Below are 23,065 nucleotides of genomic sequence, written 5' to 3'. Positions count from 1 at the left end.
TTTGGCCTAATAGATAAAACCAAGAAATTATAATGACACTGTGCTTATGCTCCAAAGGCCCTATTTTTCAGAAATGCATTATGAAAATAGAAAGAGCAAATCCAAGCTAATGCCACCTCCCCTGATAATGTTCATGGCTACTGTTTTTTCCTACAGTTAAAAAAAAAAAAGGCCTAAAATGGAGTCACTTTTGCTAAGCCCACATCACCAAACCATGGCTTAATACCTAACCTAATTGCAGTTTCAACCTTCCCCAGGAATGTAGTCTTAACCAGTCAATTTGGAATTTTCTGATCAGCACAAATGAGGCGATCTGCCACACAGACCCTTTCCATCTCCAAAAGGAAGATGTAATCTGCTCTTTCCTTATCACTTCCCCTTTCTGTCTATAAAAGCTTTCCATTTTGTACAGCTCCTTGGAGCTCCATTCTTTTTAAATTTTGTAATGTTTTAAAAAATATATTTCATTGAAGTATAGTTGATTTACAATGTGTTAGTTTCTGGCATACGGCAAAGTGATTCAATTATATATATATTTATCATATATATATTATATATAATATATATATAATAGTTTGCATCTGCTAATCCAAAACTCCCAATCCATCCCTTCCCCAACCCCCTCCCTCTTGGCAACCACAAGTCTGTTCTGTTCTCTATGAGTCTGTTTCTGCTTTGTAGATAAGTTCATTTGTGTCATGATTCCACACATAAGTGATATATGGTATTTGTCTTTCTTTTTCTGACTTACTTCACTTAGTATGATAATCTCTAGGTTGCTGCAAATGGCATTATTTCATTCTTTTTTATGGCTGAGTAGTATTCCATTGTGTGTGTGTGTGTGTGTGTGTGTGTGTGTGTGTGTGTGTGTGTGTGTTTCTTCATCCATTCATCTGTCAACGGACACTTAGGTTGTTTCCATGTCTTGGCTATTGTAAATACAGTTGCTATGAACATAGTGGTGCATGTATCTTTTTGAATTATAGTTTTGTCTGGGTATATGCCCAGGAGTGGGATTGCTGGATGATATGGCAACTCTATTTTTAGTTTTTTGAGGAACCTCATACTGTTTTCCAAAGTGGCTGCACCAATTCACATTCCCACCAACATGTAGGAGGATTCCCTTTACTCCACACCCTCTCCAGCATTTATTATTTGTAGACTTTTTAATGACGGCCATTTTGACTGGTGTGAGGTGGTATCTCATCGTAGTTTTGATTTGCATTTCTCTAATAATTAGTGATGTTGAACATCTTTTCATGTGCCTATTGGCCATCTGTATGTCTTCTTGGAGAAATGTCTGTTTAGGTGTTCTGCCCATTTTTTGATTGGGTTGTTTGGTTTTTTTTTTGTTATTGAGTTATGTGAGGTGTTTGTATATTTTGGAAATTAAGCCCTTGCCAGTCTCACTGTTTGCAAATATTTTCTCCCAGCCTGTAGGTTGTCTTTTCCTTTTGTTTATGGTTTCCTTTGCTATGCAAAAGCTTATGTTTTATTACATTCCATTTGTTTATTTATGTTATTTTATTTTTTTTTTTTGCTGTACGCGGGCCTCTCACTGCTGTGGCCCCTCCCGTTGTGGAGCACAGGCTCTGGACGCGCAGGCTCAGCGGCCATGGCCCACAGGCCCAGCCGCTCTGCGGCACGTGGGATCCTCCCGGACTGGGGCACGAACCCGTATCCCCTGCATCGGCAGGCGGACTCTCAACCACTGCGCCACCAGGGAAGCCCCCCATTTGTTTATTTTTGCTTTTATTTCTATCGCCTTGGAAGTAGCGATAAAGTTTTCTTAGACTGACCTAAGAAAACATTGCTACGATTTATGTCAGAGAATGTTTTGCCTATGTTCTCTTCTGGGAGTTTTATGGTGTCATGTCTTATATTTAAGTCTTTAACCCATTTTGAGTTTATTTTTGAGTATGGTGAGAGGGTGTGTTCTAACTTCATTGATTTACATGTCGCTGTCCAGCTTTCCCAACACCACTTGCTGAAGAGACTGTTTTTTCTCCATTGCATATTCTTGCTTTCTTTGTCAAAGATTAATTGTCCATAGATGTGCAGGTTTACTTCTGGGCTCTCTATTCTGTTCCACTGTTCCATATGTCTGTTTTTGTGCCAATACCACACTGTTTTGATTACTGTAGCTTTGTAGTATTGTCTGGAGTCTCAGAGGGTTATGCTTCCTGCTTTGTTCTTTTTCTTTAGGATTGCTTTGGCAATTCTGGGTCTTTTATGGTTATATGTAAATTTTAGGATTATTTGTTCTAGTTCTGTGAAAAATGTCACGGGTAATTTGATAGGGCTCGCATTAAAGTTGTAGATTGCTTTAGGTAGTATGGCCATTTTAACAATATTAGTTCTTCCAATCTTGGAGCTCCTTTCTCCTTGCTAGATGAGATGATGCCTGATTTATGACTCGTTCAATAAAGACAATTAGATCTTGAAAATTCACTCGGTTTAATTTTCGTTATTTAACACTATCTACGGCCTAAAATACCCAGAACTCCCTCTTCCAGGGCACATTGCAAGTTGCACTTCCAACTCCTTTGAAGTTAGGCCAAGTAACTCACTTTGGCAAATAAAAAGTGAATGAAGTGCAAGTCTTAGGCGCCCCCTATGCACTTCCCACATCCTCTATATCTGCCTATTCTCAGACTCCAGTGAGCATCAGAATCACCTGAAGGGCTGTTAAGCAGGTCCTTGGTGCCACCCCAGAATTTCTGATCCAGTACCTCTGGAGTGGTGGGGTTAGTGTAAGGTGGTGGGGCCTGAGAATGTGCATGTATAACAAGTTTCAGGTGATGTTTATGTTGCTGGTCTGAAGAATATACTTTAGGAACCAGGGTTCTAGAAGAATCTTCTCTGGGCCAGATTCTCTGGGCGATGCTTCCCTATTGAGCCATGTTTAAGATGAAGGATGGGTGAGAAGCAAATATTTCTTCTGTCCTCATTGCACTGAGATTTTCATGCTCATAACTGAAAGAGTATGTCCCACAAAGAAGCACACAATTCTCAGAACCCACAAGTCCTTAAGAAAACAACAATATTTTGATTAGAGAGGCTTGTTCAGCTTTGGCTGGGTTCCAGGCACACATATCCTCACAGAATTAATGGTGCAGAGCTGCCAAGAGGTCCTTGGGCATGTCCTAAGGCACATTCCCCTTAGTCCTCTGCTACCTGGTAATAGGATAGCTACTTCCAAGAAAGAACTCAAGAATTTCCTAGGATGGCAACCCCTCTCCCCTATGTCTTCCATGGGCCCTGCCTATGTCTTGAATTCACTCTATTAAAAGCAAGACAACAGGCCCAAAATATAGTCACTTATGCTAAACCCCAAGAACTTAAAGTAGTTTTGGCCTCTCCCAGGAATGGACTTTTAAACCAACCAGGAATTACCTGGTCAGCACTAGTGAAGTAGTCCGCCTGATAGATCTCTGCAGCCCCTAATGGAAGGTGACCTTGCCACAACGAGTCCATTTTTTGCTAATATGTCTTCCTTGCTCCTGCTCCCTTCTGCCTATAAAAGTCTTTCATTTGTACAGCTCCTTGGAGCTCCTTTCCATCTGCTAGATGGGATGATGCCTGATTCATGAATCATTGAATAAGGTCTTCAAAATTCACTCAGTTCAATTTTGCTTTTTAACAACTCACAAGATCTGGTTTTCTATTACTGGATATCAAATACTGTTGGAGCCAATGGAGGGAGGTGCATGTCTAAGACAAGATTTATCAGTAATTTCCCTGACATCAGAGCCATAAACCTCTGGCCAGCAGATGGCTACAGAAGGTAGGCAGCGCCAGGAATGGTCCCACCCCTACGAACCTTAAGACAGGTCAAGATAAGGGAGGGCTATAAATCTGACTTGGCTCAATTAGTGTCCAGGCACCCCTGAGCACCATCTTTGCTACTAGCTCAGACACCTGGGGGTGATTTCCTCTTCTTATCCTTGTGGTCCCTGCCCCAGCTGAGTGCACACAGCTATCTTCACATCTCTCTTCCTCTCTTCTACTCCACTTCTTTCACTTTCTCCAATTCCTGTGGTTTCTCTAGTTGCGGTGTTTCCTCTTATCCCTTTCCAAGTATGTGTCCAGATAAATTTTCCTGTCTTTCAGATTCTGCCTTTTTGCCTGTCACATTCTTTCTGGATGTGTCTTTAAAATAGATTTAAAAAAATAATTCAATTCAGAGCAAAAATGAACAGTATACCTAAGACGGCTGGTTAACTAAATACCTGGCTGCATTTTTTTTTTCATTTTTTAACCTTGAGTTTGGTTTTTGTTGGTTCTGTGAAGACATAGCTTTCCTCTCTCTAAGGCCTCATGACTTGTTATTGACAGGTCCCTTCCTACTGGGTAGCCACAGTCCCTCTGCTAAGTGCAACTGTTTGAGAGAGAAGCAATAGCTTGTGATTCGAGGCCTTGGAAATCCTGTCCAACATGGAAACAGAGGTTGGGTAAGGATCAGCTGGAGGAAGGCCAAATGGGAGGAGAGTGGGAATTCACACTCCCACCCTGGGGTGCAGGGGCAGGTGGGCTCCTGGCCTCTCTCTCCGAGGAGAGTGGGAGGCTGAAACCACAGTGACAACACTGAGGTTAGAAGGAGGAGAGAGAGGTGATGTTAAGTGAGGGCCTCTCATTCTCCCCTAAATAGCAGCAGGCCCTAAGAGACTCCTGCCAGGAAGCCCTTCATGCCAGGAGCTTCCACTATTCCCTCACTCCTCCCCCAGTCCCCCCAACACTTGTAAGAATTCCTGCATCACCTCTGGAGAAGGCATGACTGAAATTCCCTCCTGTTGAATGTGGAGAGTACCCTTCCCTTCTGCATGTTATCATGGAAATCATAAGGAGAGGGGGAAAAGGAACATGGTGGCACACAAGGCATGTGAGATGAAGCAGCAACTAAGGAAGGGTTTGTCTTCTTTTGTCAAACTCCATGGCCCTGATCTTCATTCCAGCCTAGATCAAAATGTTCCTCTGTCCTAAATGGGAAAGAAACTCATTTTGCCACCACCTCTTCCCAGCTATGCTGATGAATAAGCTGGTATATCCCTGCTGTGTTGTGACCACCACCTGCCTGCCATCAGGAGGGAGAAACCACGGCCCAGCATTCCAAATTCCTGGACCGCAGTGGACAGTCATCACCTCATGCCCAAAGCAGTAATGTCCAGCAGCCCTCCACTGCCTCTGGGCTGGGCCCTAATCAACCCTAGGTGTTCTCATGCTCTGACCCCAAACACATCCACTATCTCACATTCTCCACCAAAACACCCGACAGGCCCCAAACTCCTCCACTGGCCATATAATTTTAGTGTTTTAGATAACATTCAGAGGTTATCTACCCAGTTCAGCCCCACTTCTTGCAGACTGGAATACCAAAGCCCAGAGGAGCTGAGTGACTCATCCAATGTGCACACAACCCCCTTGTGGCAGAGGCAGGTCAATGACAGCCCTCTGGATAGTGTGGTCAGTGCGTTTCAGTCCTGAGTAACATCTGTCCCCTTTCACACTCAAGTGTACCACGTTTTTTTTTTTGGCCGCGCAGCTTGCAACATCTTAGTTCTCCAACCAAGGATCAAACCTATACCCCCTGCAGTGGAAGCTCGGAGTCCTAACCACTGGACCACCAGGGAATTCCCTCAAGTGTCCCACTTTAGACCATACATGACATATAGACACTGTATTAAGTAACATATAGTCACAATGTCTATTGTACCATGTTAGGTGTTGAGTAAGATGGAGTCAGGGAAGACCCCAGGGGTGACATTGGGCCAGCCCCACAATAAGTCAAATGAGCCTTGGGGAACTTGGGTGGTGGGATTAATTCAGACCTGGCTGGAGAGCTGGGGAACCAGAAAGGCCTTTGGTCAAAATTCCACATGAGCTGGGCCTCAAGCCACAGGCAGAAGTCTAACAGGTTAAGCAGGGGGGAAACTTGTGCCAAGAGTAGCACAAGTGAAAGCAAGTCTGTGGGCAGATGTTTGGTGGAGAGTGCCATATGCCAGCCCCTGAGAACACCAAGATGGGGCAGACACAGGCTTTGGCTAGAAGAGCTCATGCCAGATTTCAGAAGAGTGAAGCATGGGGACAGGAGAACTTGGAGGTGGTGGTCACAGGGGGCGGGGGCAGGGGAGGAACTGGGATTCCTGCTACCACCTCTCTAGCCTAAGGCCAGGGGCTGGTTCAGAGCTTCAGAGAGTATCCCCAGCTCAGATAACCTCCCAGAGCCCTCTTGATTGCATCCCTCTTTAGTTATTTATTTTTTTAACTGCCCTGCATCACCTATTAGCTATGTGCACCCCCGTGTTCCTTACCTGGATGTTCCACCCACGGTATTATATTTTCTGGTGTTCCTAGTAAGCCCTACCACTGCGTTTTGCAATCTGAAAGATCCTGGTAAATATTTCTTAATAAACCACACATACTTTCGCCAGCCAGTGAAATGGTCCCCTGGTGTCCTTCGTTCAGGCTATGGCACAGGGTGGTAGTCTGGGGCTCAGGAGTGGTGGTAGGGAGAAGCCAATGGGATTTCCCAAGAGGGGAATATGGAAGGAGGGTGAGGAAGGGAAAGGGATAGGACACTAGCGAGGACAATAAAGAAGGTGAGCTCTGAAGAGACAGGGCACACCACAGGCACAGAACATCTGGTCTCAAATGACACCAGCCCCAGTAGACCTGGCCCAGCTTTCACACAGCTGATGGTTCCAGTGACATGCAGGGAGGCAAGAGGCCCCTGTCTGTGTGGGGACAGACAGGGTTAAACTCTGGAGTATGGACCTTAACCCGCACCCCACCATGCTCCAGGCCCTGCTGCCCAGTGTCCAAGAGGTGAACCTCACAGTCCTGCAGGACTAACACAGTTAATGCCCACAGAGCTGGAGACCCAGATCTCACTTCGCCTGCTTTCTGGTGGTTGCTGCCCCCTGCCGACAGAGTAGGACCATGACAGCACTAGAAGCCCATCTCCCCTCCATGCACAAGGCAGAGTAAGGAAGACTTCCAAAATCATATCCAAAGAGGGAAACCCAGCCCTCAGTGGGGTCTTTATAAAGAGCCTCCTTGTTTAGCACAAGATGGGATGAGGCCTCCTTTCATGAATTTCACTGCATTCTGAAGCTTCAGAGAACCGCTAACATGCATCATTGTGGCTATCAACCTGGCACTGTGCTAAGCACATCTAGATTTTCTCATCATACAGGTCATAAAATTGAAGCATAGAGAAATTTGGGAACTCCCCACTTGGAGACATGGAGTTCCTAGGGCCGTGGATACAGATCTTATCTCCTAACTGCAGTACTAACAAAGTACAGATCTTCCTAGATTTACAATGGGGGTACATCCTGACAAACCCATCGTTAAGTTGAAAATAACGTAAGTCAAAAATGCACTTAGGGGACTTCCCCGGTGGTCCAGTGGCTAAGACTCCGTGCTCCCAATGCAGGGGGCCTGGGTTCAATCCCTGGTCACAGAACTAGATCCCACATGCTGCAACTAAGAGTTCGCATGCCCCAACTAAAGATCCCATGTGCCACAACTAAGACCCGGCGCGTCCAAATAAATAAATATTTATTTTTAAATGCACTTAATACACCTAACCTACTGAACATCGTAGCTTCCCCTAAACTACCTTAAATGTGCTCAGAACGCTTACATTAACCTACTGTTGGGCAAAAACATCTAACACAAAGCCTATTTTATAATAAAGTGTTGAATATCTCACATAGTTTATTGAATACTGTACTGAAACTGAAAAACAGAATGGCTGTATGAGTATAGAATGGTTCTAAGTGCATCAGTCGTTTACCCTCATGATCGTGTGGCGACAGCTTGCTGTCGCCGCTCAGCATCGTGAGACAGTATTGTACCTCATATCACTAGCCAAGGAAAAGATCAAAATTCAAAATGTGAAGTACGGTTTCTACCGAATGTGTACTGCTTTCTCATCATTGTAAAGTCAAAAAATCAAGTCAAACTATCATATGTCAGGGACCACCTATAATCTGGTATAGAATTGGATCCGGGCAGGGAGAAGGGAGATGCAAAAGCACGTTTTCTGAGCATCTATTAGGTGCTGGGCGTGAGCTGGGTGCCAGGGAGACTGAGGCCCAGCTGCTCACTTGAGGGGGACACAGCTCAAAAGAAGTCATTACTACTAGGACATATGACATGGGGAGAAGAGAGGGAGAAGAGACTCCACATCCCCCATAACTTGACCATCTCTTGCTTACTTTAAAATTCCTTGACCATCCTGTTATTTCTCAGCTCCCCTTCCCAGTAAAACTTCCTAAGAGCTGACTACACACACTCCCTCTACTTTCTCACCTCTAGCTCCTGTGAGGGGCTTCACTCAAGGGCTGAAGAGTTTAGACTCTAGAGTCCAACTGCCTCCATTACCTCCTACAAGGCTAAGGGCAGACTGGGCACCCCTACTATGCCTGTATTCTCACCTGGAAAAAAGCAACTGTGGTGCTACCTACCCCACAATATTGTTACGGGTACTAAATGGATCGATGCATATGTCTGGAACGTGAGACACACTGGGTGAGTGCAATCCACTATTGTTACGATAGGGCTAGGGGGCACATTTGCCATGGTTAGCCATTAGCGCCAACTCTCCTGTTCTCTCTCCACTATTGCCTTTTCTGGTAGGTGATTCTGCATGGAGAAACTGGGTGGGCACAGCCTGCCCTTCTTTTCTAGGGTTCCTTTGCACCAGGAGCCTTACAGGTTCCACACTGCCACAGACTGGGTAGGGAAGTATGACCCTGGGGAATCATCTCAGAAAGCCCACTTGCCCAAGGACACAGGCCACACATACAGTCACAGCAGCTTTTCCAGTGATAAAGGAAGTATTTTGGCACCCATCTGTCTTATCACACTTTGCTTATTTCTCAATTAATAAGCCAAGTCAGGAAAGGCAGTCTCACACCTGGACAGTCTTGTCAAAGGGTACACAGTGCCTCCTAATGGCCCATCTACCACCTGAGGTCACCAGGGTCACTCTTCTGCCCTCCTGACCCTTCAACTCCTGGCCTTCACCTTGCCCCTTAAAGGTCTTCAGGACACCCTTTTCCCACCAGGTTTCCAGTGGGTCTCCCCCTCCTCCTCCCCAGCAGCACCTTCTCCATCCCTTAGCTGACTCCCTCCTCACCTGGCTATAAATGTAGGTGGCACCCCTGGTGAGGTTTGGTCGAGAGCCTTCACACTCCACTTCCTCAGCTCCTGAAGTTCTCGTCTCTTCCCCAACCTGATTCTACCAGATGTTTCACAGGCAGTGGGTCCAAATGTACTCAAACCCCTCCTGACCCACCAACAGGTCAAGCCCTGACTTGGCAGTCACCTTTTACCTACGTTAAATTTTAATTTCAGTTAGATGACAAACAACTTAGTATTAAGTATGTCCTTAACACTGCAGGGGCCAAAAACATCATCTATCTGAAATTCAAGTTTAACTGGGCATCCTGTATAACGCTACTTGTCCCTCCCCTTTCTTCATGCTCACATCCAGGATCGGCACCATCATCTTGTCTGCACCACCAGTGGTTGACAACATCCACTCCACCCTGCAGAGCCCTCCTCGGCTGGTAAGCTGGAAGGGTAGGGGGTTGCAGGGCACCACCGACTTGGTGCGCATTCACCCCAGCCCTGTGGCCATAAGCCTTCCCTCCTCTCATTGCCTGGGTTTGATCCATCTCATCCTTCACCTCCCAAGAGACCTCCTCTGACTACCCCATCAAAAGAGCATCCCGCTTCACCCTGTTCCTCCCCACTCTCCATCCTCACCCCTTTCTCCTGTTCCCTCCCTGAAAGGGACAATAAACATTACCGTTACATAAACTATTTTATTTAAATAAAATCAGGGGCAGACCCTTTTCCCCCATACACACAGGCACATGCATGCACGCACGCACGCCCACATCCTCCCCCTTCTTCCCTCCCCCCATGGCCACCTCAAACCTGGCGGTTCTCATCATGACCAAACTGCCTCAACCCTGGGACAGGGAGACACCTTCTATTCGAAGGCCTGCTCCTCCCCCAGTCATCGGCAGCAGCACACAGGCCTAGGCACCAGTTCTCCTGCCCAGAGTCCAGCTCTCAGCCCTCCTGGGGTGGGACAGGAGGATTGGTGCTCCCAAGGCACCTAGATCCAGTGTGGCTTCCCTACCTTTCCCCCGCCCCACGCAGCACAGGAGTACCACCAGACACCTGAAGCAGCTCCCTATGGAGGGCGGGTTCCCTCACCCCAGGCCAAACCTTCCCCATATCAGTGGAGGCTCTGCAGCCAAACCTGAGCATCCCCCAAGGGATCGTGGACTAGTTATTGTTTGGTTTGGGGAAGAGCGAGGGAGAGCAATTGAGCACCAAATTCCCCAACTCTACCCTGCAGGAGGATGCTGAGATTTGGTTCAGCATCCTCTACCCAGAAAAAGTAAATAAACCTAACTCCGCAGCAGGAATGGCAAGGGCTTCAGCCATCAGGACCTCACTACATCTCCATCCCCCAACATGGACTCACTAGCACCTTGGCAATGTTAAGGACCCAGCCAAGCTGGGGAAACACCACACACATGGGGGGAGTCTGTTTGGAGTTGGTGGTGCCCCCTTTGTCAACGATGAGATTGGGTTTCACCTTCCCTGACACCAGTATCCCTCAAGTCCTGCTTTGAGGCACGCAGAGCAAAGTGGCTTAGGTCATGAGGAGGGAGCACTAAAGGGATGGGTGGTGTCTTCCAGAGGCACACAGTCCCACAGTGCATCTTACATGTTACACACAGGCAGGCTGGGACAGAGGACTGGGCACTGGGCTGCTAGGAGGGCTCAGCAGCATCCCTGCCACTCGGGACCACTCGGGAGATGGGTAGGTGGGAGGGGCACCCGTCCATTCACTCAAGCTTGGGGGGGCCAAGATGCCAGGACCCAGGTCCAGAGCCCACCTTCTCTGATGGCGTCCCTGTGCCTTCTAGACAAATTTCCCTGAGGGGAAAAACCAGACAGATGGAAGAAGTCAAAAAGAGGGCAGCAAACGGTATCAGACTGTGAGGGGCCAGCAGGCGGAAGGGAGATGTGAGAGCCAAAGACAAGCCTTCTGAAAGGGTAAGGCAAAGAGAGCTGCCACCTGTGGGGGGCAGAGCAGGGTGAGAAAGACAGGACAGACTCAAGACACAGCCAACCTGACCTCTCTGGGGGAAGCGAGGACCCGAGGAGAGGGAGCTAGGAGCCTGCGGGGCCCTCCATGGGCCAGTGGTGGTAAGACTGCACCAGCCACCCTGAGCACAGGGCTACAGGCTGATACTGCGCTGGTGGCGGCCGCTACGACCCCCACTCCGGGGACCCAGCTCCTGGCCATCCAGACTGGTGTGGTCCGAGAGGCCCCGCAGGTGCTCCACGGAGTCGCACTTCTGCAGGTCTGAAGCCACAGTGCGCAGGCTCAGCAGGCTCAGCGTGTCCGTGTCGGGGGCAGGGCCAGGCCCCAGGCTGACACCCTCCTCCAGCCCCCCGCCCTCGGCCCCCTCGATGATCCCGCTGTCCCCATCCTCGCCACCATCAGGCCCGGCCTCGGCCCCCACTGGGGAAGAGCGCAGCTGGCCCGGGGGGTGAGGGAGCTGGCCGCGGCGCCGCGCATGAATCTGCTCGCTGATCTGCTCCAGGTTGCGCAGGGCGACTGAGTAGCGGGTCTTGGCCTGGGCTACCTGCTGCTCCAGCTCTGTCACCTTGGCCTTGTGCTCCTGCAGAGGGAGGGTCAGAGTCAGGTGACCCTCTGGGCAACTATCCGAGGCCCCTGGAGCTGCCAAGTCCGGTCAGGCCCACTCAGCATTCTGTGCTGGGGTCTCCTCTCCCAGGCCCTCGGCTCTGCTCCCCACCAACCACTAATCTGCAGTGCTCCACCCAGCCCCTCTCCACTCCTCCTCCTGGGGTCCCCCTTCCCCAGCAACCTTCCCTGCTCCTGCCTGACCGTCCAGGGCCTTCCTCCCAGGTCTTCATTCCCACCCGCTCTTCCTCCTCTCCCCATTGTTCCCTTTCCCTATCTGGCCGATTCCTTTGCCCCATTCTCCCTGGTTTCCCCCAATTCTCACCTTTTCTCCTTTACCTCCCTTCTCTGCCAGCACTCACTCCCTAACCCCACCTCCCACTCCTGCGGGTTCATTCTGAGCACACCTGTTCCACCGCACTGGCCTGGTGGATGGCCCAGAAAAGCAGACTGGTGTCCCCTCTACCTGCCCTCCCTTTCTATGCCTGCCCCCTCCCCCATCCTCTGTCCACTCCCCCTCCCCCTCTCCCACTCAGCTACCTCCAGGATCTGGCTGAACTGGGCCTTGAGCTCGAAGTAGGGGCGGCTCTTGCCAATGGCCCGCCGGAGGGTCTTCTGCAGGGCCTGAACCCGAGCCTCAGCCTGCTGGCACAGCCGTGTCACCCGCTGGTGTTCCCGCTCACCACGAAGCCGCTCCTCCTCGGCCTCATTCACCTGGCCCAGGTGGGATGGAGGGCACACATCACTGAACTCGGTCCCACCCTCCTGACCCTATAGCCTGCTCAGGCTGCCACTCCAAATGTTACCCTGGGGGAGATCCCCCACTGCAGAGCCTGGAGAGAGCACTGAGCTCCCAAGACACAAAAGAGAACAGTGAGTCTTTGTACCTGCCTATTGTTACCTGTACCACCTGCCTCTCAGCTTCGTTGCTACCAAGAGGTGCTGGGGCCCTCTGGACCACTTGCGAGCCATGTAGGGAATGTCCACCTGTGAGCACATCTGCCACAGCCATGGTCCTCAGGGAGCCCTCAGTGCTGGGGGCTAGGGCTGGGGGAAGGGAGGAGCCTCACTGTGGGGAGCCACAGCTCTGCACTGAGTTCTCCAGGTTTCTGTGCCTGAGCAGGTAGCAGGCAAGGGCTCCAGGCACCTCATCTACCAGGACCAAGGGGCTGACCCCGCCTACAACAGTTTCAACAACCCCTCCCTCGGTATCATGCTCTCCTCTGTGTGAGTTCCAGAGCGGAAGTGGAGCTCCTGCTCTGCGTGAGACCATGGGCCTGGACTAAGGAGCACACAAAGAACCTCAAGACATGACTACTCCTCAGGAGCTGACACTGCTACAGACTAAATGTTTCTGTCCCCCCTAAATTCTTATGTTGAAATCCTAACCCTGAAGGTGGGCCCTCTGAGAGATGATTAGGTCAAGAGGGGGGAGCTCTCACAAATGGAATTAGTTTCCTTATAAAAGAGGCCTTGGAGAGCTCCCTAGCCCCTTTGGCCATGTGAGAACACAGTGAAAAGACAGCTGGCCATCTGGGAACCAGGAAGCAGGCCCGCTGCAGACACCAAATCTGCCTATATGCCTTGATCTTGAACTTCCTAGCCTCCAGAACTGTGAAAAATAAACATCTGTTGTTTAAACCACCCAGTCTGTTATTTTATTGTAACAGCCCTAATAGACTAAGACACTTGCCCTTTACAAGGTGAAGGTGGCAGACTAGAGCTGATGCCAGGGATCCTCCTGCTCCCCAGCAGCCATAGAGTAGCTTGGAAATAATATACAAATTGTACTTCAAAAACCAAGGTACACTGGCAGAGCTCAAAAGCAAGAAAGGGAGAACATTCAGCAAATAGAAGCAAGGGGTCACAGCTAAACATAACAAAAGAGTGTTGAATCCAGAGCAATCAGCAGGAATGAACTATTTGGGTTAGTCCCACATCTGGAGGCAAAGGTTCAAGAAGAGCCCAGAAAGACATTCTAAGTCAGAAGGAAGTGTATATGGGACACACTGGAGGCCAAACAGGGCAGAGAGCAAGGACCAGATTTTGCCTGAAACAGAATCAAAACGGAGGGAAGTCTGGAGTGGAGGAGAGAAACGATTAAGGAAGGTGACAGGATGCAGGGAAAGGAAAGGAAGTACAGGAACTGGCAGGAGGGACCTACTGGCACTGCCTGGCTCACCTTGCAGGTGGCGTGGTTGAGCATCTCCTGCCACGTGGGGTCCAGCCGGTTCTTGTCAGCCATGACGCCCTGCTCAGCCACAAACACCATCTCCCGGGCAGCGTTGTGCATGCTCACAGCCCGCTCATACCGCAGTGCTGCCTTCTGTGTCTCCTGCTGGGCCTGGGGGGAAAGGGCCATCAGGATAGGGGGCCTCAAAGGACCCCTGGTTGCCCATGGAGACCCGCCCTGCGCAAGGACAAGAGAAGGAGGAAGGCCCACTGCAATGGTGGCTTCACTTCCCAAACTGCACTAAGAATAAATGCTGAGAAAGTAAAATTCTATGAAGAATATGTTGCAAGGATATATCTCAGAGAAGAAATATATGTAGAAAAAGAAGGATACTGCCAGTGGAGGGTGAGTGTGTAAAATCCAGCACTCTCAAAGGCTGCTGGCCTTTTGCCCTAGGGAGAACAAAGAAAAATCCACAACCTTTAGTTGGAAGGTGGTTAGTTGATGGTTGAGACCATCAACTCCAGTCCAGCAGGTAATCTGAATGAAATAACCAGACAAGTGCTTGGAGATAGCATCACAACCATATTTACCAAACAAAAAACTGGAAACAAACCTAAGTTTTCAGTTACAGAGAACTGGTTAAACGAATAATAGTACATCTAACATAAAGAAATATTAAGAAGCCCTTAAAAATAATGGCATATATGGGTATTTCTTGACATGGAACCATGTCCTAATATAATAAAGGAATAAAAATTGTACATATGTGATCCCATATTGGCAGAATATATACAAAAAAAATTTAAGGAATTATTTGTGCTATATTAATCACGTCTTTTATTTTCTATGTTTTATGATGCTTTGATATCTTAAAGGCCTTGCTGGCTCTCCTAGGGCTGGCTAATTCCTAGAGACACACTCCTAGGAATGTGAGCACACTTTTCATATGCAAGTCAACCAATCCGAAGGCCATCTATCACACAGCAAGCCAGTATTTCCCCTGCCCTAAATCACTGAAGGGCCAGGTACCAGAAAACTAGAGACCACCCCTATAGCCCAGAACCTGCCTCAATTATTCAAACTAGCCAATCTTAAATTGGCTCAAAGTTGCCTACCCTGCCCTACCCATTCCTTCCCATGAAAACCACAATAAATGCTCTACAATAAAAGCTCTAAGCCAAGCTTTCCCCTCACATTTTCTGTCTCCTCACCCACTCAGGTACTTCCCCATGTAGCCCTGCATGATTGTGGCAGGTCCTTTTCTCCTAGAAACTGTAAGTAATAAATTCTTCTTTGAAGGCAGCTGTCTCTGTGTCTGTCACCTTACCATACTTGACTAAACAAATCCCAGGTACAAAAATCATGAAACATGCACGTGGTTGGATTTGGGGAAATATCGGTTTTCTTCTCCTACCTTGTTTTATAGTTACAGGTTACAATTACAGTCTTCCAACAGTGAGCCCACATTATTTGTGTAAAGAAAAATTTAAAAAGAAGGAAATGGGTAAAGGAGTGGAGGAGCAAACAAAGAAAAGAGAGACATGAACCAAGGGGAACAGAAGAGGAAAAGAACGGTGATCTATCTCACACCCCATACAGAGATAGAAGAGTACAGGGCCAGGCTCTGCATGTGGCCTCCTACCCCAGAATGTGGGTCCTACCTCCTTAGCCAGCCGCCGAGCCTCATAGTAGGGCCGGGCCTTCTCGATGCAGCTCCCCAAGTGGGAGCCCTGCGTGTTGAGCTTCCTTGCTGACTCCTGCAGGATCCTCCGGTAGGTGGTCCTGGCCTCCTGGCAAAAGGATAGGGATATGGGCAGAGGGGGGCATGCGTGTGGGCCCCAGCCCCTCTTGTCTTCCATACATGCCTCTTTCCCTGCCACTGTACTCAAAGAGGAGGGAAAATGATGAAAACACCTTTGGAAACAGCCCAGGAGTGTGAGGAAAAGGAGCAACACTCACATCCAGCTGCAGCTCCACCTGGTTGATCTCCTCGCTGGCCTGGTTCAGATGCTCCAGCTCCTCCTGCCAGAGAGGGGCAGAAAGTTAGAGCAGTAGAAGTAAGCAGCCTCACATGAACCACGCAGGGCAGGAGCAGAGTACACAGAGGGAAAGCCCAGCCAACCAGGGAAGTGAAGAAATGGAGCAGGAGGTCACTGTCAAATGCCTCCTGTCAGAGACAAAATAATATATAGCCTCCTGTAATCCTCACAATTCCACCTCTAAACCCCCATTTTAAAGATGAGAACATTGAGGTTCAGAGTATGGAAAACTCCTATGCACACAGCAAAGTGGCAACAAGCCTGTGCTCTCTCCATCAGACTGCACCACCTCCTCCTCGTACTCCAGCCAGGAGGAGTCTCCTTCAGAGCTAACGGTCTCTATCCCAGAGAGGACAAAGACCCTGGGCCACTCACTCAGCATACTTTTACTACACACTTATCACAGTTCAGCACCATGAGACCTGAGAATTCAGAACACAAAGAGGTGGCAGCTCCGGCCCAATAAGTAAGCAACAGGCCCTCAGTGGTGTGAGGAGTGGGCATGGTAGTGGCTGGGAATCAAAAGGAGAGCAGGTGCCCAGGGAAGGCAGATTATTGGGTGAGAAGCCAGAGAGGCTGGGGCACAGGGACAGGATACTAGGACTTCTCCCAGTGGCAGGGGGAACCCCTCAGAGACTAATGCCACCTGGTGGTTTAGGAAGGCAGAGATGGGCAATGTAGGGAAAGCTTGGAGGGGCCAGGGAGACAAAAGTGGAGGCTGTCTGTAGTTCTCCAGGTGGGAGAGGAGAGGGCAGATCCCAGGGAAATACAGAATGCAAAATCATTAGGGCTTCGATTAAGGTCAAGATTAGAGAAGAATGCATGGTTCAAGAGGCCTCTAGGCCTGCTTGGGCAGTGTTGACAGGACCCCAGGTAGATCCTGTGGGAGGGAGGGAGGGAGGGAGGAAGAGGTTCAGGAAGAAGTCACCAGACACGCTGGCTTGAACACCTCACTGGTCCCAGGGCTGGCAAGAGAAGCAAGCCACCCAGGCCTTTCAGTGGCAGGGAGCAGGGAGGGTGCTGGCCTTGAGTATCCTTCCCTCCCCTTGGTCAAGTTCCTGGGGTCCAGTGAGCCAGTGACACTCCTGAGGAGGAGCAATACCCAGAGAGATGCCTGATGCTCGGCTACAGGATCCTCCTCCAGGAGCCCTGCAGCCCCTGGACAGGCCAGCAGTCGCCGGCATGGTGTCTGCTTGCTGCCCATGGCCCAGACACAACCTGCACTTGGTAGTGAGCGACACTGCCATCACTGCTCTCACACCTCATTTGGCCCTTCCAACAACCCAGTGTGTGATCCCCCTTTAGTCCTTCTATTTCTATACCCCATCTCAAACCCTAAAAAATTTGAGTCAGCAAGTAAGAATCTAAGAAACCAAGTTATGTGCTCTAATTACAGTATAAGGTAGAACACAAGGAAAGAAACATATAATAAATCCAGGAATGTGAAAGGCTCTGGCTATTGGCCCACAGAAGCAGGCATGTCTTTCTATACAGAAACTCATATACACGAAACACCTCGAGCAATTTAAAAAAAGGCCTCCTGTTGACTCTGAGGTCTGCCCCGCGGAGTCACAAAGCTCTTTCTAGCAGGACAAAGAGACTGGGGAGCAGAGCAGGCTGGAGGGCAAGGTGGGCAAGGGGGTGGGGGATGGGGGCAGCCCGGCTGAGGCAGACCCAGGGCAAAGCAGAGCAGGAAGCCAACAAGCAGCCAGGGCTCTGTTTTGGGCCGTTAGCAACACATTCCATTGGCCCTGCTCCACCAGGGGACTCCTGGCACCCAGCTGAAATGGAATTCAAGGAGGATGAAGTCTGAGTCAGCGTACATCATCCATCAGTGAGCCTGCAGCCAGCAGGGAGGGCAACCTCCCCAGAGCACACTGGGCGCACTCCCAGGATGCCAGGCCACTGAGTCAAAGGCACGGGCGCTCGGGCTACAGATGCTCCTGCCCAACTTGTGCAAGCCTTTAAAACACTCAAGCCCAAAATGGAGTATAATCTCATAAACTGTGAATCACTATGTTGTATACCTGAAACTTACATAATATTATAAATCAACTATATCTCAATTAAAAAGAAAAACACTCAAGCCCACAGTCAGTCAGCAGGGCCAGGGTGATACATAACTCAAAGACTCAGAAATAAGGTAAAAATGACTGCCCGGAGAAAGCTAAACCGACACGTCGGACGACCCAGAGATTGCAAAGTCACTCTAAAGAGGAGCAGGTGAGTGAACACATCTACTTACCTGAGGAAAGAATGTGCCATCACAAAGGGGGCTGAGAAAAGTCATAGGAGAGGAGACCCAGGCCCATCCTAGTACAAACCTCCTTTATTCCTTCCTGCCACTGGGACTCTGTCTCTCTCAGAAAGCTGAGGACCAGCCTGGAGGTCTCAGAGAAGTATGCTGAGGTCAAGACACAGAGACACATCCAGTGGACTTCCCTGGGGGGCAGCACACTCCATGCAGGCCTAGAGCTGGCCTCTACCTGGCTTCCCTCCAACTTCCAGAAGGATCCCACCAGACAAGGAGGCACAAGCTGCCTGCCTGCCAAGAATCCCCACTCCCCACATCAGAAAAAGCCTTGCCCTAAGGGACCATTTCTGGTAGTTGAGAAAATACCTGAATAGGGTCTCCACCTTTGGGATAGCCTTGGATCAGTGGACTCTCACAGGCCACAATGAGAAGCACTTCTCACCCCACCCAGAAGGAGAATTCACATATCTGGGCACAGCTCAGGAATGGGTGCTTTTAAAGTTCCCTGGTAGGCTCTGATGGACTGAATGCACTGATCCATTCAAAGTGCTGAAATATAGTATCAGGATAACATGATCTTGTACACTGTCAATACTAAAAAGAAACTCAAAAGACACATACCCCAATGTCTTTCTCATCCAGAAGAGCCCAAACCCAGAAGATCTGCATGCCACCGGCCTCCTCCACGAAAGGTACCCCTCACACCAAGCTGCCTCTCCCACATGGCAGGAAGATGCTGAATGCCTGCTGAGGTTAGAGCACTGGCCCAGCTTCATCAGCGAGTGAGGCCTCTACAACATGACCTTGCCTCACTACGTAGCCCACGACATTCCACAACGTGCCTCCCAGTTTAGCAAGAGAGACTAAGGTCCACCTGCCCCTCTTGCTCCCGGAACACTGCCAGCTCACTGAAGGCGAGGTGAATCTTCTGCTTGGTATTCTCCAACCCTCACAGAGCTCATACAACAGAACTGTCTATGATGATGGAAATGTTCTACATCTGCAACTGCCAACAGCACCTATGGAACTGCATTTTTAATTTTTATTTATTCCTAATTGATTTAAGTACCCACAAGCAACTAGTGGCTACTTTACTGGACAGCACAACATGAAAGCTGCCTTTTCATACTACCACCTTTGCCTGTGTAGGCAATGGAAAAATACACAGGAGCGACTGAGCAAAGAAACTGCGGTGGATTCTCCTCTGGAGGGGGGCAAGGAATGTTGCAGAGGAGTGTATGAAGGACGTCAATCAGGCCCTCCTCCCTGACAAACAGACAGAGGTCTCTTTCCCAAAGCACAACCTATGAACTTTCATCAAAGACAGGCAAAAGAGTTTGTGAAAGAAAAGAATCATAGCACTATGTCAGAGCAGAGCAGAAATGAGTTGAGCACATCAGCTAGACCAACCCTTCACTTTACAGATGAAGAAACTGAGGCTTGGAAAGGTGACATAACTTATATGAAAATCACAGATCATCCGGCCAGAGGCTGCTTGAATCTCAGCCCAATGCTTTTTTCACAACTTGTTTCCTCAGTGGACAACAAATCTATATAGAACTAGCAGGAGAAATTGAGCTGTTCTCAATACAGTGCCCATGAAACACAGCAGAAATAAATTACTGATTCATGTCAGTAAACAAATGGCTCATTACTGCTCCACTATAAGCACAGGCACGGTTTCTCCACACACATCCTGGTAAACCCCACCAAGAGAGAGCAGGAAAGATGCTAGGACCAGCTTTGAAATCTCCGTGGCTCACTGAAGTAATCTAATAAAGGTTTGTTGACAGAGAAGCCCAGGAATGAGAGCCCCAGATGCTCTTGCTCACCTACAGAGGTGTGAGTCACCTCCACATCAGAATCCTGGAGATGCTACCATACCAAACGGCAGACTCAGGCCCGAAACACACAGGAGCACCCTGGCCCTCACCTGTCCAAACAGCTTCTCCAGGAAGCCCTTCCCTGCCACTGCCCAGAAACACAGAGATCCAGCCTCATCTGGCCAAGCATCTACTACACATGGTGCCTGTCCTCCTCCCCCACTGCTCTGAGGTCTCCTTCACAAAGTTCTGCCCTTCTACCAAGTAGCCTGTAAATGCTCCAAGGCAACAAATCAGCTCTTCCATTCATTTGACTGACCCATCAACCTCAGAGCCAGAAATCTGTATTATTAAGGACTGACCACAACTGATACAACGTTCTGAACACATCAGATTTCCTTACAGGCCTAAGCCTGAGGCCACCTTTATAAGACATGAAAGGTCTCACCTCTCACAAATACGAATGTCCCTGGGAGGCACTGATGAGAAAGCGGGAGAGAGGAAAAGATTCAAAACTGCCTCCCGATCTCAAAGCCATCTTCTCTCACATCCCACTCATGCTGCATCTCTGAGCCAATAGCCCCTTTGCTTATTTGGAAAAGAAACAACAGTTCTACTCTCTACTGACCTAAAGTGTGCTTCCTGCATCTACTGCCAATTTGTCACTTCACTTCATCAGTGAAGCCTTCAGCAACACACCCCAGGCACTCAGGCCGGGCCTTTCTCTGTACTCACACCATACACAACTCTTTTCGCACTTGTCACACTACATTGCAGTGATCTGTTGACAAACTTGTTTTCTTTTCCTGCCCGTGCACTGGGAAAAGAGTAAGTCTAACCCCTCATTTATCTGACAGCTCTTCAGAAAAGATGGAATCTAATCTCCCTATCTCTCCCCCAGCTCAGTCTTCTCACCTGTATTCTAGGATCCAGTTCTTCTTCTTCTCTTGGGGACAGTTTGGCTTCACTGCTATTGCTTCCACCTCCTCCAGGCTCCTCTGCAACTGGGCTCCGTGGGACTTCATCCTCTACAACCTCAGGCCGAAGCTCCCCCTGTGGGGTCTCCCGCCCCCCTGGCACCTGCCTGAGTTCAGCCATGATGACGGGGAGAGGGCACAGCCCTATGCAAAAAAAAGGACTGACATGCTGGGACCAGGGCCCCAGCTTGGGGCTTCTTGGGCTCTGGGTGGCAAGAAGAAGGGTTTCTCTTCTCAAAGGGTGGAAAAAGAGGACACAGGAAGAACCTCACACTCGGTTAGAGGCCGAGATTCAAGTTGCCGGTGGGGTCCCAAGAGCTATAGCCTTGTATGTGCAAAAGTCCTTCCCTCCCCGTCACGGGGAGTCCACCAGAAGAGACCCGGAGCAACAGCTCCGAGGCAGGAGGCAAAGGGGGCCTGGATCCTGGGCCGAGGCCTGCGAGGAGGAGCACCATTCGGGAGGGCGGAGGCAGGCGCCTCCAGGCTGTGGTGGCAACTGGAGAGAGAAGGCTGGGCCTTAGCAGAGGCTGCTGGATGAGAGTCTCTGGGGAGCTGCAGGGGAAACAAAGGCCAAGTACATGGTCAGCATTTGAACGTCGGCCACCAGCCCCTTCCAACCCCTCAGCCTCCGGAGAACTCCGCTCCCTTCCTCCCACACCCCCACATTCCGACCAAGCCCCTCAACTTCTTTCCCGCGTTCCCGGCTCTCGGGCCCCAGCCCCTCCCCCACCAGCGCCTTCCAGACTTCCCTCCGCACTCTCATCCTCTCCACCGTCTCCCCCAACCCTCCCCGCTTCTGTTCTGGCCACCCCATTCCACCCCCGCCCAGCTTTGCAAATCACCTTGTAACCCCCAGCCCCACCCCACCTCCTCTTCTCTCTCTAACCCTGTGGACAATCCGAGCCTCCCAACTCCAACCCCGCTCTTCCTAAATCCCAAGGACCCTAGCCCCAGACCTCCTACGCGGCCGGACGCAAAGGCCCCCCTCTTCTCGGCATTACCTCAGTTTACCTTCCCTTGCGCGGACCTTCTCCACTGCGAACAATCTTCCCCCGCCCTCCCGCAACAAGCCGGTCCAACCAAGTACAACAAGGCCGCGAGGAAGCGGAAATACATCATCCTGTAGCAACGCCCTCTCGCCCCTCCCCTCACGCTCGCCCGCTAACCAGGCCACATCTGGATTCCCCAGCACTCATCCCCAACCGGCCTCCGGTTTCCGTACAAAATGGTGCCTCACGTCGCTGACGCTCACCTTACGTTGCCTCCGGCCCATCCTCCACCACTGATAAATGACATTGAAATATGAGAGGGTTGTGCTGAGAAAAACTAGGGCGGGTAATGGAAGTCGAGAATCCCTGGTGAGTAAGGAAGTGCTAGAAATAAAACGGAGATTGGACAATCGCCTCAAAGAGATTGCTGCCATCTTACTTTACGGCACTGGGTTCTGGTTACACCTCAAAGCCACTTCCGGCCTTGCCCAGGAAGTCGGAAGTAGTCTTGTGGCTTGTGAGCTTCCGGCAGTAGCAGTCCTCGTCGTTCGAGGCAGGCGCCAACGGAGTTTGCTGCTGGGACGGGGTAGTTTTCCAGAAACGACTGTCCTCACTCTAGTGAAGTCAGCGGTGCCCTTAGTTAGTAACGGGGTCTAAACGGCAGCTCTGATAGGTAAATCTCTCCTGCCGGCGTCCCTACCATGGCCCCAGCGCTGCACTTCGCCAGCCCCTTCCCGAGCCAGGCCCTGTCCCACTGAACGTAGTTGCCGTGGTGTCACTGATTACCCCATGAGCACTGATTAGAAGTTTAGTTAATCTGAACTCAGTGCTCTCGTGCACCCTGCTCAAAAGCCCGCGAGGAGGAGGAGTTTGTTACCTGGCTTTGTGTATCAATGAAAGGACCTGACCTAAAGTCATCACTTCTGAGTGTCGCCAGGAGAGGCCTAAGGGGAAGGCTTCAGGATGGATGTTTTATTTTTGCAAAAGACCTAACTTCCTCTGAGGTGAACAAGTCAAATGGACTGAATTTTTCCTTCTTCCCTTTGGAACCCCTCCCTACA

General features: G+C 49.9%; 1 protein-coding gene across 3 annotated transcripts; it reads right to left on the bottom strand.

Moving 5' to 3' along the window:
- Positions 1–1,522: 1,522 nt before the first annotated feature.
- Positions 1,523–22,373, bottom strand: SH3BP5L (SH3 binding domain protein 5 like). Of its 3 annotated transcripts, none has more exons than XM_007118870.4 (7): positions 22,268–22,373; positions 20,954–21,567; positions 15,882–15,944; positions 15,584–15,712; positions 13,929–14,090; positions 12,287–12,460; positions 1,523–11,723 (listed from the first exon to the last, which is right to left on the bottom strand). In XM_007118870.4, the coding sequence occupies exons 2-7, from the start codon at positions 21,134–21,136 to the stop codon at positions 11,277–11,279; spliced, it is 1,158 nt and encodes a 385-aa protein (XP_007118932.1). In that variant the 5' UTR covers positions 21,137–21,567; positions 22,268–22,373; the 3' UTR covers positions 1,523–11,276. The 3 variants fall into 3 exon arrangements, with proteins under 3 accessions (XP_007118932.1, XP_007118931.1, XP_007118933.1); XM_007118869.4 differs by lacking the exon at positions 22,268–22,373 and adding an exon at positions 22,017–22,112; XM_007118871.4 differs by lacking the exon at positions 22,268–22,373 and adding an exon at positions 22,027–22,094.
- Between the last annotated feature and the right edge of the window lie 692 nt (positions 22,374–23,065).

The sequence above is a fragment of the Physeter macrocephalus genome, chromosome 2 (assembly GCF_002837175.3).
Source record: "Physeter macrocephalus isolate SW-GA chromosome 2, ASM283717v5, whole genome shotgun sequence".
NCBI classification, from domain to species: domain Eukaryota; kingdom Metazoa; phylum Chordata; class Mammalia; order Artiodactyla; family Physeteridae; genus Physeter; species Physeter macrocephalus.
This window is presented reverse-complemented; position numbering and strand designations above follow the sequence as displayed.